Source organism: Protomyctophum parallelum (genome assembly GCF_964188405.1).
Source record: "Protomyctophum parallelum genome assembly, chromosome: 7".
In the NCBI taxonomy this organism is placed as follows: domain Eukaryota; kingdom Metazoa; phylum Chordata; class Actinopteri; order Myctophiformes; family Myctophidae; genus Protomyctophum; species Protomyctophum parallelum.
Genome location: NC_139705.1, coordinates 11,171,084 through 11,189,102, shown reverse-complemented (window position 1 = coordinate 11,189,102; position 18,019 = coordinate 11,171,084). Strand labels below are relative to the sequence as shown.

At 42.3% G+C, this 18,019-nt stretch overlaps 2 protein-coding genes across 2 annotated transcripts in view; both read right to left on the bottom strand.

Annotated features, from left to right (window-relative positions):
* Positions 1 to 13,319, bottom strand: part of ppdpfb (pancreatic progenitor cell differentiation and proliferation factor b) — a 66,886-nt gene extending 53,567 nt beyond the window's left edge. Inside the window, exon 1 of the mRNA XM_083768591.1 lies at positions 13,314 to 13,319. The gene's annotated coding sequence lies outside the window, so the exon portion shown is untranslated. The remainder of the gene's footprint in view (positions 1 to 13,313) is intronic.
* Positions 1,487 to 18,019, bottom strand: part of LOC310861229 (dnaJ homolog subfamily C member 5-like) — a 31,429-nt gene continuing 14,896 nt past the window's right edge. The window contains exons 2-5 of the mRNA XM_083768589.1: positions 10,087 to 10,250; positions 8,014 to 8,227; positions 6,441 to 6,612; positions 1,487 to 6,210 (exon numbers count right to left, since the gene is read on the bottom strand). Of these exons, the coding sequence (XP_083624715.1) occupies positions 6,110 to 6,210; positions 6,441 to 6,612; positions 8,014 to 8,227; positions 10,087 to 10,193 (594 nt within the window). The 5' untranslated portion in view covers positions 10,194 to 10,250 and the 3' untranslated portion in view covers positions 1,487 to 6,109. The remainder of the gene's footprint in view (positions 6,211 to 6,440; positions 6,613 to 8,013; positions 8,228 to 10,086; positions 10,251 to 18,019) is intronic.

Genomic DNA, 18,019 nt, shown 5'->3' with positions numbered 1-18,019 from the left:
AGAGAGAGAGAGAGAGAGAGAGAGAGAGAGAGAGAGAGAGAGAGAGAGAGAGAGAGAGAGAGAGAGAGAGAACAACCAAGAGACTAAACTTAAAGGGGTGTTAGAGGTGGGGGTATCAGATTACAGCCAAGTTCCCAGGGACAGTCCCTCCACGCTGACCCCAACACACGTGCATGTGCGCGCACACACACACACACACACACACACACACACACACACACACACACACACACACACACACACACACAACCATATCGGGCATTGGGCGGTATGTGGACACATTCATACCATGCCAGGCTGTGCTCTTTCTACAATTACCTCCTCTGATCCCGGCCCCCACACAGCCCCCCCCCCCCCCTACCCTATTAACCAGAGCCACACAAACACACTATATTAACTAAGGGCTCACACCGTGGAATACATTGATACACACATTAGTTGATCAACTATTTTGTTTTATTTCCCACTTTCTTGGGATGGACAAAGTACACTTTTATTTTATGTGGCCCGTTGAGACAGGGCACATCTGAGCCAGTTGAAAATGAAAATGAATGTATATTGTAGGCGGTAAACATATATAATACAGTTTATATGGGAAGACCGACAATCTGATCTCCGGCCCCGTACAATACAGGCCCAGTAGCATGCTAGTATTAATAGATGTGAAAAAATAAATAATCAAGCAATATAATAGCTCCTTCTGTTTTATGTCAGGTCATCTTGATAACATGACTATGTTGTGTTCAATTAACTCAAAGAGTGTACAAATCTAGCCGAGAGAGAGAGAGAGAGAGAGAGAGAGAGAGAGAGAGAGAGAGAGAGAGAGAGAGAGAGAGAGAGAGAGAGAGAGAGAATGCATCAGGTTTGATACCTGGGCTGGTCTGGAATCCTGTAGTTGTAGTGTGACTGTGAGTCCACTGTGAGAACTGAAATGCCTGGAAGACATCCCCATAAGCCATTAGACTGAGACACAATAATGAACATAGAATGGTGAGATCCTGTAGTGTAGTCACGTGAAAGCAAGCCCAAATAAGCAACTAAACTTCAGAAACAAGCCAAACTAAAGCAACGCGCAACTATGAATATGCACGGTATTTTACATGAAAACTAGCCCAAGGTCACTTATAATAAGCAGAACTGGCAACACTGCAAACCAGCACTGCACAGTGCAGGCTACTTGCATTGGGCATAAAGCATGTTTCATCGGGCTAGTCTGTTGTCTGTTGTGCTAGTCTGTTGCAATCTGATGGTTTTAAGTAGTCTTTGACTAGTCTGAACAAGGTGTGGCAGGACCTACACAGACCATACAAATATACTTTAATACTTGACTGAGTGATGAAGTCTAACAGCCTCATTGCCGCGGCCAGCAACCTGCTCAGCAGCAGTGCAATAACCCCAGTTATGAACTGCCATTGGGGGATATTTACATTTGAGGTTAACAAAAGTTCAGGACCAAAGCATAATAACTGACACAGACACAAAGAGGTTCTGAAGCATCGGAAACATTTATTTTACAACAACACATCAGATCATTTTTTTTGTTTTTGTCTTTCTATTTACCCATTCATCTGTCTGTCTGTCTGTCTGTCTGGGCCAGTAAGCCAGACACACACATACACACTATATGGATCCATGCTACAACAGAAAAATAAAACGATATAACTACATCTTTCTCTACCTATGAACTGCCACTGCATGTATGTACAGCAGGCCTGCCAAACCAGAGGAAAAACATATTCTAAAAATGTATACATCATATTTATATTTACCAGCCATCTCATAAATTCAATATTAAAAAGATAGCAAAAATAAAATAAATTAAATAATGCTTCCATATCCTCTGATGACTATATTTGCACTATTGTCATTTCTTATTAGTTATCTCTCTTAATATTTTATTCATCAGTTTTCCTAAAAAGAAAGAGTTTTGTTTCCATTTGTGTAATTAATAATATACACTTCCTTCACTCAGACACGGCTTCATGTTTGGTTGATAAGAGAAAGAAATATATAAATATATATATATATATACTGTATATATATATAAAGAGGAGGGTTTGGGGTTAGAGAAGTGGCATTTCATTGGTCAATATTCGCACAACACGCTGACGCTGGTAAGACAATCAAACATCAAAGATAGCGTGGGGGATAAAACAATTAATTCAGTGGAAAGCAATGCAGAACATGATTGGGTTAGAGGTCTATAGGACGGCAGACAAAGCAATGCAGAACATGATTGGGTTAGAGGTCTAGGACGGCAGACAAAGCAATGCAGAACGTGATTGGGTTAGAGGTCTAGGACGGCAGACACAAATATAAAATGGAGGATGGTCGATCTTTCTCAGCTTTTATTGCACTTTGATATTTGACTGTGGAAAATAATGGATTAATAACAGCGGTGTCCCATCATTCCAACCAAAACATACCTATTATACCCATTTCTTAGATAGGAGAGACAGGAAACTACGTGGAGCAGAGTGGCCAGAGGGAATTCCCTTTGGGTTAGTGGTTAAGATGTTGGCTTTCCACACGGAAGACCCGGGTTCAAATCGCGGGCGTTACGTACAGGTAGAGATAGCAAAGGAGACATCTGACATCATTAGATTGAATACATTTTAGGCATTTGGCTACCATAAGAGAGTCACAGTTACTCCCGTCACCATTTACCCATGCTTGGTTGAATTTCTTCACTTCATTCAGAGCCATGACGGGAGTCGAATTCAAACTCAAGTCCACGGCACTCGCAAGGAGCATAATATGATCTATGCACTAACTGGCTGATCCATCGGAACGAATCCGTTGCAAGCCTGATTTTAACTTTGAAGCATGACCGTGTCGCTAGCTGACATACGGGTTGTGAGCTTGTAGGTCTGTTATTCTTTTTTTTTTTTTTTCTATTTAACATCATCGTAAAACAGAGCACAAATTTATAGGCGTGCACGATTACGAAATTATGACCGATATCAGATCTCTGATTAGTTCCAAGGTCATACCGATTCCGATATTATTAGGACCACAATGGAAACAAGCCTAGGCCCTCGGCCCAAAGCATGGTAATAAAGTATTCAATCAATAAATATACTCTTTTTCCAAGAGTCTTGTTTTCACTACTGAATCACTACTGAATGAGTTGAGTACACAAAATAAATGAAGAATTTAGCCATTGACGGTCACATTATTATTGCATCATCAATATCGGTGAAAATAATCTGCATTATTTTGAGACCGACCCGATACAGATATGGTATTTTTATGGCCGATTCCGATACGCCAACGATTATATATATTGTGCATCTCTACAAATGTAAGCATTAGAACGTTGCAAAGAAAGATTGCAACTGAATTACCAGGTAACTGAGCATTTGGTTGGAATGAAAATCTGCAAACACTCGTACCTCTAATAGCACATGACTGGGCACAGCTGCTATGAAGCCTTTAATTGACACAGATATATGGTTAAAAGAACTGCCTCCTTGTTTTTCTAAAAAAAAAAGAGAAGAGAACAACAACAACAATGAAATGACATGATACTGTAGCACAACCACCCCATACGGATTCAGTCTCAGGAGTGATGGGTTGCTATTCACGTTTGACAAATAAACGTGTCTTTGTAAAAAATAAATAAAACAAACAAAAACAAAAAAGGCTAAACGGAACAGTTTGAATGTAAAACTCAACCGCTGTCGTTTATATTTGTACAGGTTACTACCAGGGATCACCCTCGACCTACGAGAGCTGCTGTCACAGAGACAAACTTTGGATATGAATAGGTCAATATCCCTCCCTTCATTAACCTCATAAATAATAAGAAAAAACTAAACAAAAAGATGAAAAACTAAATCTACTGAGAGACATGAAGAAAATTATTTAAAGAATCAACACTTTGGGTTTTGGAGATTAACAACTTAAAAGTCTAACATTTAGTTTACAACACATGTACAGCAGTTTAACTTCCTCACACACAATCAAAAACTATAATCAGTAAATAATAAAAGGGCTCAGTGTGTGTGCGTGTGTGTGTGTGTGTGCATATACGACATTTGAGGGATTGTTAAAAAAAAGGTATGTATGAAGAATATTGGCCAATATATTCATACTCTCCAATATTTGTATCAGCGCCCCAAAAATTCAGGTTCGGTTGGGTTCTATTTTTTTCCCCACCCCTGTTCCGTTCCTCTTTTCCCTCTCCCATCTTATCTTCCCTTTTTCTTACCTCACCTTTATGATTTTCACTATGGGCAAAAATAAATGCAGAATGTAAATATATGTATGAGTTACTAAGCCAAGGTGTGTGTGTGTGTGTGTATTTGCAATTCATCACAGTTATGATGACTGTCAAAGAGACAGATGGCTGGTTTGGTTGTATATGATTGTGTGTGTTGCGTGGATGATAAATATTCCTTGGTTCAGTCAGTGTCTGTCGACTGATTATCTGTGAGTCTAGCCATGGTACTGTGTGTGTGTGTGTGTGTGTGTGTTAGTTCATGTGTGTGTGTCCCCATTATACATCAGTGTGGCAGCTGTGATAATGTATATGGGTGTTTATGTAGTGTGTATAGCGTGCATTAGTGCAATGGCTGTGAAGTGTGTGTGTGTGTGTGTGCATCAGTGTGGTAGCTGTAATGTGTATACAGGGTCGTTTCTTGCTATTTTATGCAGACTATGGTTGCATAGCTCCTCCAGAGCCACCAGGGGGACCCTGTGCACCCTCATGGGTTAATCCACAGCACCTGGCTATACATTTTAAGACAAATGCATTTAATGTAGACTGGAAAAGATGCCTGTGCTGATTTTCCCCATTCACTATGCTTTTTTTGGGGCTTTTATGTCTTTATTGATAGGACAGTAGGCTGACGGTCAATGGAGAGAGAGATGGGGAGTGACGTGCCGCAAAGGCCGTCAGGATCGGGAGTCGAACCCGCGACACGCTGTCAGGTTACATTGTAGCCCGACAGGGCCTCTGTATCTGTATTAAGGTACATCGTAGCCTGACAGCCAGCGGTCCAGGCCTCTGTTTATCTGTATTAAGGCCTGGACTGTTAAATTCAGAGCTGATTTCAACCTGGATGTTACTTTTCTATTTTCCATTGTTACTTAATTTAATTATTTTTGTGTTAGAGGCCTTATACAAGCCATTTAGAGTTTCCTGTCACCTCCACCACCTTTATGTTTTTTATGTTCTTTTTTCACATCTTTCGTATTGTCTTTTAACTGTTCTAAATCAAATCAAAGGGGAATGGATAAGGGAACAGGCGTATCTTGTAAGCAAATCAATTTAAATTGTCAAGACTCAAGACTATAGGCTGTTTATAGTTTGGCCATTTAGTGTTACAACCGACGATAATAAAGTTTGATCGACATTTTTTATACCATACCAGTCGCCCTTGTGGAGGCATTGGTACAGCTTTCTTTTCTGAATGTTTTTCTTTGTTGTGGTCTTTTATTCATTGGATTACTAGTCCAAAAAAGAAAGTTGTTGAGAAAATGTTATTTGCTTGTTATTTGTTAATAATTTGAGCCATGGTGGTGTCATTATTTAATTAATTGTTTGTGATCGCCACATTTATTTTATGAATTGCCTTTTGGGGCAACAGGATATATATATATTTTTTAATTTCCTAAAAACAACATATTTCATTTGCCATCATTAAATGGCCCAGTCGGCCAGAAGCTGTTAAGTTAGTTTTTTTTAAATATTTATATGAAAGTATAGAATCATCGCTACATTGACACTTTCTATTCAGGTGGCCTAGGGTACACTGCACATGAATTCCTTCTTTGGCATCCAATGTTCCCTCTCAGACTTTTATACATGCTGGGCCAAAGATGCAGATGTAGGAGACATTAAAATGTAGGAGACATTAAAATGCACATCTGGTACAAAAAAAATAAAAACAGTACGTTGCCTTGAGGTAGGGGGCCCCCCAAACAAGATTTTTCATCAAGCTCCTAAAAAGCTAGAAACGGCCGTGTGTGTGTGTGTGTGTGTGTGTGTGTGTGTGTTATGCATCAGCGTGGTAGCTGAAATGTGTGTATTTCTGTGTGTGTATGTCTAATATGCATCACCGCAGAAGCTGTGGTGTGTGTGTGTGTGTGTGTGTGTGTGTCTCTAGTATTCAGTGCGGTAGCTGTGCTGCGCGTCAGAGGTGAGCCCGGTTGTCTCTGTGGCTGAAGATGGCTGCATCATGATTGGCTCCCCCGTCGTAGCGTCTGGAAAGAGATATACAATTATTTCCACACACAAAAACCCAGAAAGATCTAATGTATTCTTCGACTGGTAGTCAACTATAGGCAACTACCATTTCTTTGTTAATTAATATAACAAATTAGGCCAATGTCGTCTCACTCACACACATGCGTACGCTTGTGTGTGAGTGAGTGTGTGAGTGTGAGTGTGAGTGTGAGTGTGAGTGTGTGTGTGTGTGTGTGTGCGCGCGCACCTCTCTCATCTGTGGTCATCTGAGCCTCCAGGTCTTCAGGTGAGACGTAGAACTCGGGCTCTTGTTCAGGGGGTGGGCGTGGTTTACACTTCCCACAGCAGCAGTTACAACAGCAACACAGACAACAGCAGAAATAGCAGCCGGTGGCTACACCACAGAAGATGAACAACGCCTGGAGGGGGGAGAGAGAGAGAGAGAGAGAGAGAGAGAGAGAGACTTTAAAACCCATTTAGGCCTGACGTCGAAATAAAAGAAACGTTCGCTCTGAAAGAATATATACCTATTCAAAGATTTGTGCCGCATTTTTACGATTTTTCAAAAATAGCAGACCTACAAGTTCATAGGGGGCCACCGAGTGGCGCGCTATGAGCTTGTAGATCTGCTATTTTTCAATAGCTAAAGTATAACAGAATGCTTGAAACACCAAAAGGGGTTCCCGCCCAAAATGGGTTAAGCGGCACCGAGTCATGTGAATAAAGAATAGGGACAGAGGTGAAGAGACATGTTTGATGACAGTGTGCCTTCGCTCAGAGTGGATGTGAATTGACTTAAAGCGCAAATAACATGCATTTTAAAACTGCTTTTAATGTTTAATATCATATTGTCTATGTCCCTCAAAGTTATTTCTAATGGTTTGAGCCTCAACCACTACTCGGATATAACCAGTCCTGAGGTTGCGGGGGTGCTGATATGCAGATTATTTAATATTTGATTATAATACTGATGCTAGATACAACCAGGACACAAAAGAAGTCCTTTAAATGTGTGCATGACTGCATGTCAACGTTATCCAAAAACCATGCAGTCATTTTATTAATCCACCCATTCTTACATACATTATCCTCCCATGCCACAGTGCCAAGTCCTTACTCTGAGAATTTACAAATATAACCAAATAGACCCAAATGAACACAATGCATAATGAACACCAGTTTTGTTGTCTCTCTTTCCTCCATCGGGGAATGGTAAGTAAGGTTAGGATAAGTTAGTAGGTTTCCGGTTCAATCCCTGAATCACCCTGGGTTAGTGTCCTTGAGGCAAGACCATGAACCTCTACTAACTGCTCCCTTTGAGCAGGTTGGTACCAACCTTGCATGGTTTCCCCTGCCATCAGTGTCAGTGTGAGTGTGTGTGTGAATAGGTGAATGTAATGCACATTATACAACAGGTCGTTTCGAGGAAGCAATCCGATTGGTTGAAACAGCTTCTAGCCATTCCTTAAACCAGCGCAAAGGAACACCTACTCAAAACAAAGATTTCACCTGTGTTTTTCTCCCAGAGTGCAGCAGACTCGGTGGCTAGGTTAGCTAGTTTCTGTTGCATTCATGGTCGTAGTGACTACATCCGTCATTGACAAATTATTATTTTTCAGCGATTCTCTTAGTTTTAAGGGTAACTGTTGTATAATTGCGATATTACACGAGAGGGTGTTCTTTATCGCCATTAATGCATGCCAGCGGTTTCGAAAGGTATCGCAGTCTCAAGTGTAATATTGCTTAATTGACGAAGGCGCTATATAAATGCACCATTTACATCCCACCTACCACCGCCCCTCCCTCTACACAGTACATACCTTGGCCCACCAAGAGGACAATACAAAGTAGGTGTTGACGTTCTCTTCTCCAAACTGCTCGGCGACGTAGAGGCCCAGGGAGCCGTACTTGTCGTAGATGTTCCTCTTGGTGCAGTCGTTCAGGATGGAGTGGGCGTTGTTTATCTCCTTGAACTTCTCCGATGCTTCAGGGTTGTCTGGGTTCTTATCCGGGTGGAATTTCAACGCCAGCTTCCTGAGAGAGAGAGACAGAGAGAGAGAGACAGGGGTTAAGAGGACAAAATTAGGGTGGGGCGGAGGGGGTCAGAGAGGGAGGAAAAGACAAGAGGAAGGGGCTGGTGGAGCTAATACTCTTCTCTCCAATAACTGTTTTAATTTGATGAAAGTAGGAAGTGCTGCATGGATCCGATGGCTCACTCAACAGGTGCTCTTTAGTGGAACCAGTAGGTATATATAAATAAATAAAAATCACTCACACTGAAGTGAGGGGCGCTCTTATCATCATCATCATCATCACATTCTGTGGCGTGCGCGCACAAACGCACACACACACACACACTGGGCTATCGCCGCTCAAAAAACAAACAAGACCAAGAGGACCTGATTGATTTTTAATGGTCCAGTGGTACAGACCATAGACATAGAAAGGTGGAGACGCCTCATTCGTCACTGCAGTTCATCGGAGCGACGTGTATCACACCGAGAGCGGAAGTGGCCCGTTATATGCCGCATCCCCGTCACGTGACTCACGTCCCATCCTTTCATTATTTCCTTGGCACCAACGCGGACGCTTGCCTTAAAGCATACGCCCCAGAGCTGAAGGAGGCGTCCACCTCTCTATGTCTATGGGGTACAGAGTCAATACCAAGACACTCTGTAACCAATGCATGTCGACTCTCTGCTCTTCCATCAGGGTCTCTGATGGAAGTCAAGAGTCAGCACTCTGACTCCCTCTAGTGGCTCAAATCAATAACTGTGTGTCTCGACTGTCCTCTGGTGCAGCTGCACGCATCATGAATTCATGGCTCTGATTAAAGCCCATTTTGGGGTGGGAACCCCTTTTGGTGTTTTAAACATTTTGTTATAATTTAGCTATTGAAAAATCTACAAGCTCATAGCGCGCCACCGAGTGGCGCACTACGAGCTTGTAGGTCTGCTATTTTTCTTTTATCGTAAAAATGTGGCGCAAATCTTTTAATATATATTCTTTCAAAGTGAATGTTTTTAACTCAGGTCTAAATGGGTTAAAGCCAGGGATATACACAAGTATTATGTGGTTGCGGAGGTGGACACGGAGGACAATTTGTATTTTGTAATTTTGTGCGTATCAGCCGGGTCCGTCATTTGGAAAGTAATAATTCCAGGGCAAATGACCTACAATAACCATATTTAAGCAAACACTGATGTCATCGCATCGGATAAGAGTAGTCCACTCCGAAGTAGTCCACAGCTCAGTCATTTGGGGTCAAATTTTGGTTTTGGCAGGCTGCGTTATGACATTATGAATGAGAGTTAACAGCATTTTGCACGCAAATTTGGCTCATCTCTCTACACAGCATGGACAGTGCGTGTAATTAGCGAGTCTGAGGTGGGTTTTAAGTGTGGTCTTAAACGTGGCGATGGTTGGGGCAGCTTTGATGTGAGGTGGGAGTGAGTTCCACAGGGAGGGGGGCGGGGCAGCCACCGAGAAGGCCCTGTCACCCCAGGTTTGTTTCTTTACCCTGGGGGATGTCAAGGAGGTCGGCATCTGGGGAGTTGGGAGGCCTTGGGATTAGTGCAATTAGTATTTTTAAATCTATTCTGTGCCAGTGGAGGTCTCTGTGTGGTTCCTGGATCAGGTTGTGGTGAGCAGGCGGGCGGCAGAGTTTTATACATACTGTAGTTCCTCGAGACCCAAAAGTGGTGACACCGTATAAGAGGCCATTGCGTAGTTGAGTCTGGATATGATGAAGGCATGTGTGTTTGTGTGTTGCCTCTAACATTTCTTGATGTCCTCTGGTGTAGTATTGTGTGTGTGTGTGAGTTTGCTTTGGCAATGTAAACGTTTGTTTTCTCATGCCAGTAAAGCCCATTGAATTGAATTGTGTGTGTTACCTGTAACATTTCTTGATTTCATCTGGTGTAGCATTCTTGTCGACTCCCAGAACGATGTACAGTGAGTCTCCTGACGTGGAGAGAGTTCTCTGTCTCTGGTGATCCATTGCCTCTCTCTCTGTCCTTTACTCACTTCTCACTGCCTTGCTCGCTCAGCACCTCACCTGTTGGATGGAGGACAAAGAAGCAATGTTTAGAAGAGGGATCTTTGTGTTTTTTGCTTTTTTCGTTTTAAATCGTTCATCCACATAACCATATCAAATACTACTCAAAAGGAAAGTGACTGGTTGTCTTAAGTGTACGACCAGCCGGAGTGGTGTCCGATAAGAATGTATAACCGAGATGTCAACCCTGCGGATTATGAAAGAGTGTGGATCAAAAGAGCCATACTATAAATGCAGAGGTGTTTGGGTTGTAAGGCCAGCTACTGGTCGATGTTCTTGAATGTTCTGGACGTACTGTAGGTAGATGGCCACCCTTTATTGTATACACTATACTATACAGTGCTTGACGGGAGTTGATATATCCGTATATGGCATTTTACTAGCTCTATATATGGAGCTCTAGATCAACCACGCCCCAAATATGGAGTTTGTGATGTCAGATGGTTAGTTAGCTAGATGTCAGACTTAGATGTCGGATAGCTCCATATATGGAGTACCACCGATATTCAGTCGGTATAACTAACTAACTAAGGCGACATATCAAATATCGATATGACGTGAAGGTGAAACATAGTTGAATCAGATGGCTGCCAAAACCAAGAGCCTGGTTCTGAAATCTGGTTCAGATTTCTTCCTGTTAAAAGGGAAGTTTTTCTTGGCCACTGTCCTTTAGATTCTTTTCCATAAATGAATTCCAAACTTCGTCATGCTACAGTGTTGCAAAACGTGTCGCATTGCGACACGTTTTGAGATCATTATAGAGTAAATAAGACACTGGGACGTTAAGTTAAATATAATATATATTAACTTGCAGTGTCATACTAGTAACTTAAGAGCAACCTCAGTCTGAAATGGTGTAATAAACTCAGACAACACCCAGTTCACTTGCTTGTTTCAGTTTCATATCATCTAAACAGAATTCTTGATTTGCTGAGGGGGGAAACACTGGGTCGCTGCTCTAGATAATGTAAAGTGTCTTGAGCCAAACTTTGGCACTATAATGAAATAACATGTTCTTCAACATAATACTTCATGCTTGCTTTAGTCACTTTAGTTGACACAAAATAGAGTCCGTTTTGTGGGCACACAATGGCCCCCTTTGTCCACTGTATTCCCTCGTATACTGCAGTACCTATGACTGCAAGCAAGCAGGGAGTGGCTTGAGGCACAAAGGTGCACAGACAGACATCGGACACCTTTCCAAATTTGCTGGACCATCCCAATGTCGATTCTGCCCATCGACTACAGTACCATCTGCTGCCAGCTTATTGGTGATACAACAATGTCCCTCAATCTGCGTCCGTACCTTATAAACAAAACAGCTAGGCTTCTTGGCCATTGGCCCGAGGAGGTTACTGGAAGGCAACTCAGCCAGTCAACACAAATACAACGGAACTAAGTCGATTGTGTGTGTCAGTGTGTGTGTGTGTGTGCGCGCGCATGCACGCACAAGAGAGTGTGGGCGTAGAGAGCTTATTGTAAGCAAGGTAAGCTCAACCAGACTGGTGGGATACAAACACAACAGAAAGCTCCATAGCTGCTAACTATATACAATTCAAGTAGAAATGAGATCTGTTAACATCACTCAGACTACAGTTTTTAGTTTCTACAGTGTTAAGACTGTCTGCTGAGTGTTGAGCTGAAGTTCAACTAGTTCAGCTATAGCTATAGCTGTACAAATTAATAAATACTTTTGAAAGTTCAGAAATATAATTTCATTAAACATAAGCATATTTGAAATACTGTATGAATACATATTTCAGTATGGGAATTAGGGAATATATATTTTATGAAGATCACTTTTATGATCAATGAACACATGGTATTGACCTGTAGATATATACACATTAATACACACAGTTCCCTGCACCCAACACATTACTCCAGTCCAAGGAGTTCAGAGCACAGCATCAGCTGCAGTGCAGCACTCCTAGAGCTTTGAATCGAGTTTAGTGCCTTGCTCAAAGGCACCATCCAGTATCCACCGTCCACTCCCCGGTTCACAGCTGGAATGCACCCTCAGTTGTGCCCGGTTTGAAATTCATACCAGTAAACCAGCCTGATATTCTGACAGGCCTTGGCTGAAAGTCAAACCAACAGCTTTGTTGGCATGCACTCTAAAAATATAGATTTGTCTTAAAAACAAAAAAGGAAAAAGCTGTTGTTGCCAAAATAATCTCCTCTCCAGTGTTATTAACAAGTCTGTTTGCAGTAAGTAAAGACATGTGGAGGTACAACGTTTCACTGAACGATGTGTAGAGGAAATGTGACAATATCCAAGCATATCAAATATCAACATTTGGTCCATAAATAACAAGTTGTCCGGCACTATCTGTGGTGTACATTTCACACAGAGAGCACTCATAGGCCACATATTTGTAGAGTAAGGGGCTTTCAAATGGAACAATAATCCCCTTGGTCCTACAAGGGCTGATAGTGTACGACTACGAGTGAGTGACCAGGCAGGCCTTCTGTTGGTGTTTAGTCCAAGGATTGGGCTAGTGAGTGGTTGGAGGCTATAACCTGCATTTAGCTAGCAAGATATCCACCTGGCTTTCACCTACACACTACACCTACAACGATTAGACCCCCCCAGAAGAGATGTTTGTGTTAATAAAAAATCTTGAACATTTAGTAAAGAAATCACACACGTGTGAACTGAGTGGTGCAATTCTCTCTCTCTCTCTCTCTCTCTCTCTCTGTCATTTCTGGCAGTCCATCTGTAGAGCATTCTGTTATATTTGAGATGAGATGGACTTGAGCCCCTCCCTTTTCTAGCCATTCTCTCAATAGTAAACGGTCAACTGTACAGTAGGTGTTTTCTTTTCTTTCACTTTACTATAAGAAGTCCAATCTTACTTAAGTGGAAGAGCTTTCCGCCTACATTCAGTCACTGGGTGATGATGCTATAATGACTCAGCTTAAGATAAACCATTCAATGAGAGGTTCGGTACTAGCCAAGGTCTGTTCTAAATAATGGGACTCATTTAGTCCATGTGTATATGTGCAGGGCCTTGGCAGTGATGCTAATATCATTGAATTGACCTGTCGATTGGGCTCTACAATGGGTGACCAATTTGAGGGTGCTGTGTGTGGAGTTGGGCCAATATGAACTGAAGAAGTGAAAGAGACAGAAGTGACATTGGAAGAGAAAGTAAGACTGTGGGAGATGTGAGGAGGAGTCCTCACATGAGGACACAGACAGACACACAGTATGGCAACATCCTCCAGTCCTCACTCTTTCCCATGAGCAAAACGGCCGACGTGTGAATATACTGGCTTTAACCTGAGCTAATAAGCCTACAGTAGGCACTTGCTTCATAGATGATATGGAGAAAATAGTCTTGCGTGGCCAGGCTGTTGACTCCCACAGTTTTCCGGTCATACAGTCTGGAGCACATGATCTCTGATCATGAGGAAGCGATAACGCGGAAGTGAAGCCTCCTCCCCACTTCCGTTTCGTCTTTACAGTCACGCAAATGTATACTTGCTTAGCAGAAATGGATATTAAAAAAGATTTTTAAAAGATTCCTTACTGGAATTTCGGGAGGTATAGTTCCAGATTGTGGAATAGTTGTCTGGCTATGAGAGATTATGGAAGAAAAATAACCCGACTAATGACTGACTTCCTTTTGTTTTTAGACTAGCATGGCTAATAGTAATGTCAGTTGTGTATGTGTTCTGAAAGCCATCAGTCCACTGGTCATTCAAATCACCAGATGGCCGCCATCGCCATGGAAACCCGGCATCGCCAAAGCAACACACCTCATACCACACACCGGTTAAACACCCTCCCTCTCTGTCCCCGATTGACCAATGACAACACAGAATCAGCCTTACCCATGGCTGGGATTAACCAATCGCTGTGAGCCATCACTACCCCGAGGATTATCCAGTGTGTGTGTGGTGAATAATCACATCCGGACATCAGTGAACATAAGCCAATGACATTCCACCTTACTGAGCCAGCAGCCAACCAGGCTGATGCATGCATGTATGTTCATTCATAAGAACTAACTGACTGGAAGAATTAACACAGTGGAGTGAGTAGGACAGCATATGGTCTAAATCTAAAGTGGTGCACGCGCGAACACACACACACACACACACACACACACACACACACACACACACACACACACACACACACACACACACACACACACACACACACACACACACACACACACACACACACACACACACACACACACACACACACACACACACACACACACACACACACACACACACACACACACACACACACACACACACACACACACACACACACACACACACACACACACACACACAAAAAGGTAATTCCTTACTAGAAAAATACTGTGAGTTTAGAGATTGTTTGAGTGTGTGTCAGTGTGTGTTTGTAGCTACTGTAGGGCATCACTTTATAATTCGAGTCAGACCATGGTTTTGTGCGAGGAAATATTTCTGTGTGAGCGAGCGGTGATTTTTAGTGGTGGATAGATTTGGATCACTGCCACTCTATTGTGTCCTTTTGAATTACACACAAGAGAATTGGGAGTAGTGACTCACATAATGACCATGCACACACAACCCCCCCCCCCCCCACACACACACACACACACACACACACACACACTAGGGAAATAGGTCTACTCTGATAGAATAAACATACTGTAGGCTATTTTAGTATTTGTATTATATATAAAATGTTGCATGGCATACAGCATTTTATATAATAATATCATAGCATGAACTAGTACATATATGACACCTTTTGTTATCCCATGATAGCCCAGCCATTGTTTTCTGAGTGAAAGGGTGATATTAAAAGGATCAAGAGGGTATTGAGCTTGTGCTGACTGGTCAGCTGCAGGCCAAGCCCTAGGGCTGATACAGCAGCTGACCAGTTAGGTTGATGCTATGTGAGGATCACGGGGCGCGACTCCTCTCAGCGATACTCTCAGTACTGTATGTCTGCTGTTCTGAGACAGCGGTGAAGTTCTGTCTGTCTGTTTGTGGAGAGGAATAACTGTCGCTTTCTCCGCCACGGCAGGAGGTGGAGGAGCCAGCAAAAAAAATACGAGTGACAAAGTTGAAAAAGAGGTTCAACTTTGCCGGTGCCACTGTGTGGCAGCCAACCAGAAGCATGCAATGCTCTGAAGTAGGCGAGGCGTAGACTAGGCACACACACTAGATACCATAGTAAGTTGGACAGAAACTGAATGGAACGTTGGAAGTGGTATAGAGGGTATGCGTGTGACATCATCATCATCATCATCATCAACCATGCACCCAAACAGAAAAGTCATATCTGATTGCATTAAACAAGGTTAAACTCACTTTGCACGTTGCTTTGCCACTCGATGTGCCATTCCCTTTAAGCATGCGCATACCCTCTACAGATAAAGTTTTAAACTAGCAGTTGTGAGAAAAATATAAAATAAAAATAAAAAGATAAATTTTGAAACGGCTTAGCCTAATTCTTACCTAAAAAAAATAATATATATATATATATATATATATAGAGGCCAAATAAGCTGCCAGAGAATGGTGAGCACCGCTCTGTGAGCTTTGCTGCCGGGCAGAGCTGTGCTGCCTTGAGCTGATCGGAGCAGCAGAGCGCTCCCCGGAGTCCTGGACCACAACTCACTTATTTATGAGGGTGTCACTCATACCTCGGCCCGGAGGACCCCCTCGAAAACCAGATGATGCATCTCAAGGGGCTTTACCCTCAAAATCTATTTCAAATTATGTCAATTTTATTGCATTTTGCAATACAATGGAGCGATATATACTGTAAATCACTGCCGCTGCTGGTGTCAATTCTTATAATAAAAGGGAAATGAAGGATCTTCCATAAAGTTCCATTTACTCCGATACCGTCAGGTTGTTGGTTAACTAACTTGGTATAGTGTCAAGCAGCACAGAGCGAGGTGTGTGAAACACACATGTTTTGACCTTTTCCTGGATGGATTTAACACCATTCATTGCTGACCTTTGTCTGCCCATAGCTGGGATAGTGGTTGAAAGGAGTAAGGCTTAATGTCCACAGTCCACACACACACACACACACACACACACACACACACCAGTGGCCCTACGTACTTTGTCACTAGGTCCCTTGTGCTGCTCGGAGTTCCCCTATATTTTAGCCAAGGTCCCCAAATAATACCCGGTGTGTCCAGGAGGAGGCACCGTAGGAGTCTTGGCAGAAGAGCTAGCTAATAGTGCCACAAACCAACCATGAAGTTGCTGAAATTCCAGTTTCCAGTCACACGGACACCCACCCCTCAAGATATGGACTTATGGAGTGATTATTCAAAACAGATCATACACATACAAAAATACATAGAAGTTAACAGTGCACTGGCACATCACCCAATCACACACGTATGTTTTCTGCCCATCTATATACTGTAGACTGCGTGCGTGTGTGTGTGTGTGTGTGTGTGTGTGTGTGTGTGTGTGTGTGTGTGTGTGTGTGTGTTGTGTGTGTGTGTGTGTGTGTGTTGTACAGTCGTGTGTGTTTTCTGTGTATGCATGCGAGTGCATTTGCTTGTAAAGTTAGTTGTTTATGTGTCTGTGTGTTTGTCTAGTGGTTATTCTGTTGCTTTAACCTTTATTTGCCCAGGGAAGTTGTGGAGTGACAAAGCTCCTTTACAGCAACAACCTGTTTGACAATCAAACCTTGACCTAGGATCTGTCCAGCAACCACCTGCTACACATTTGACATAATGTATGGATTTATTTACGTTTTAGCTGGTGAAACGGAGCTATGATTGATTCTATTCCGCTTTATTGTTCTCTGCATTACAACTCTGGGTAATGGAGAACACACACACACACACACACACACACACACACACACACACACACACACACACACACACACACACACACACACACAATTAGGTCGCTACATCCAGCTGTGCCCTCCCAGCTTCCAGTGAACATCTGTCTCTCTGCACACAGTATAACTACAACACAGCCTCCCTGAACGCTGTCTAGTAGTCTACCCCTTTTTGAGGGGCGCTAGGCCCTCCTATATACAGGTTTAATGTTTGTCTTTAGTTCAATGTTTGTTTTGTAAACGCCATTGACAATGAAGGGAAGATTATAATGTGCCATTTACGTCATATTGTCTCTTTATTGTTAATGGCGTTTAATGTTTGTGTTGGCACAGTTTGTTTTACAATTTACATCACCTAATCAACATGAGTTAGACTTTAATATATTAGCGCCCCTCACTTCACACAGGTGTACATTAAGTATACATCTCCATTCTCCTTCCATCTCCCTTCATCCCTCCATGTCCCCCTTTGTCTCTAGTCTACAGTGAATCCAGTGTTCATTTAAGCATTTTGAACTACAAGAGTACAAAACCACACATGTGTTAATAATTGAGCACCTTGAGTTAAATTAACATTAAGGATTTTGACGACGTGACATCAAGAAGTGAAGTATTTACAGAGCCATTTTGGCTTCGCCTGGCTCTGACATTACAATGTAGCTGGTGTTTTTCAAAGTTTGCAGTCATAAGTCCACGTTACAGCAATAATAACTCATAGTGTGTGTGTGTGTGTGTGTGTGTGTGTTATGTGTGTGTGTGTGTGTGTGAGTCAGAGACACATACAAGTTATACAACCATAAGGGCACCAGAAAATCAGGAAAGGAAGGAGGTGCAACACAGATTTTAAGTTATATCTTTTACAAACAATAGTCTTATTGATGTGAATGAAAGTGTTGCATCTTCCTTTTCTATTTTTCACAGTGTAACACCT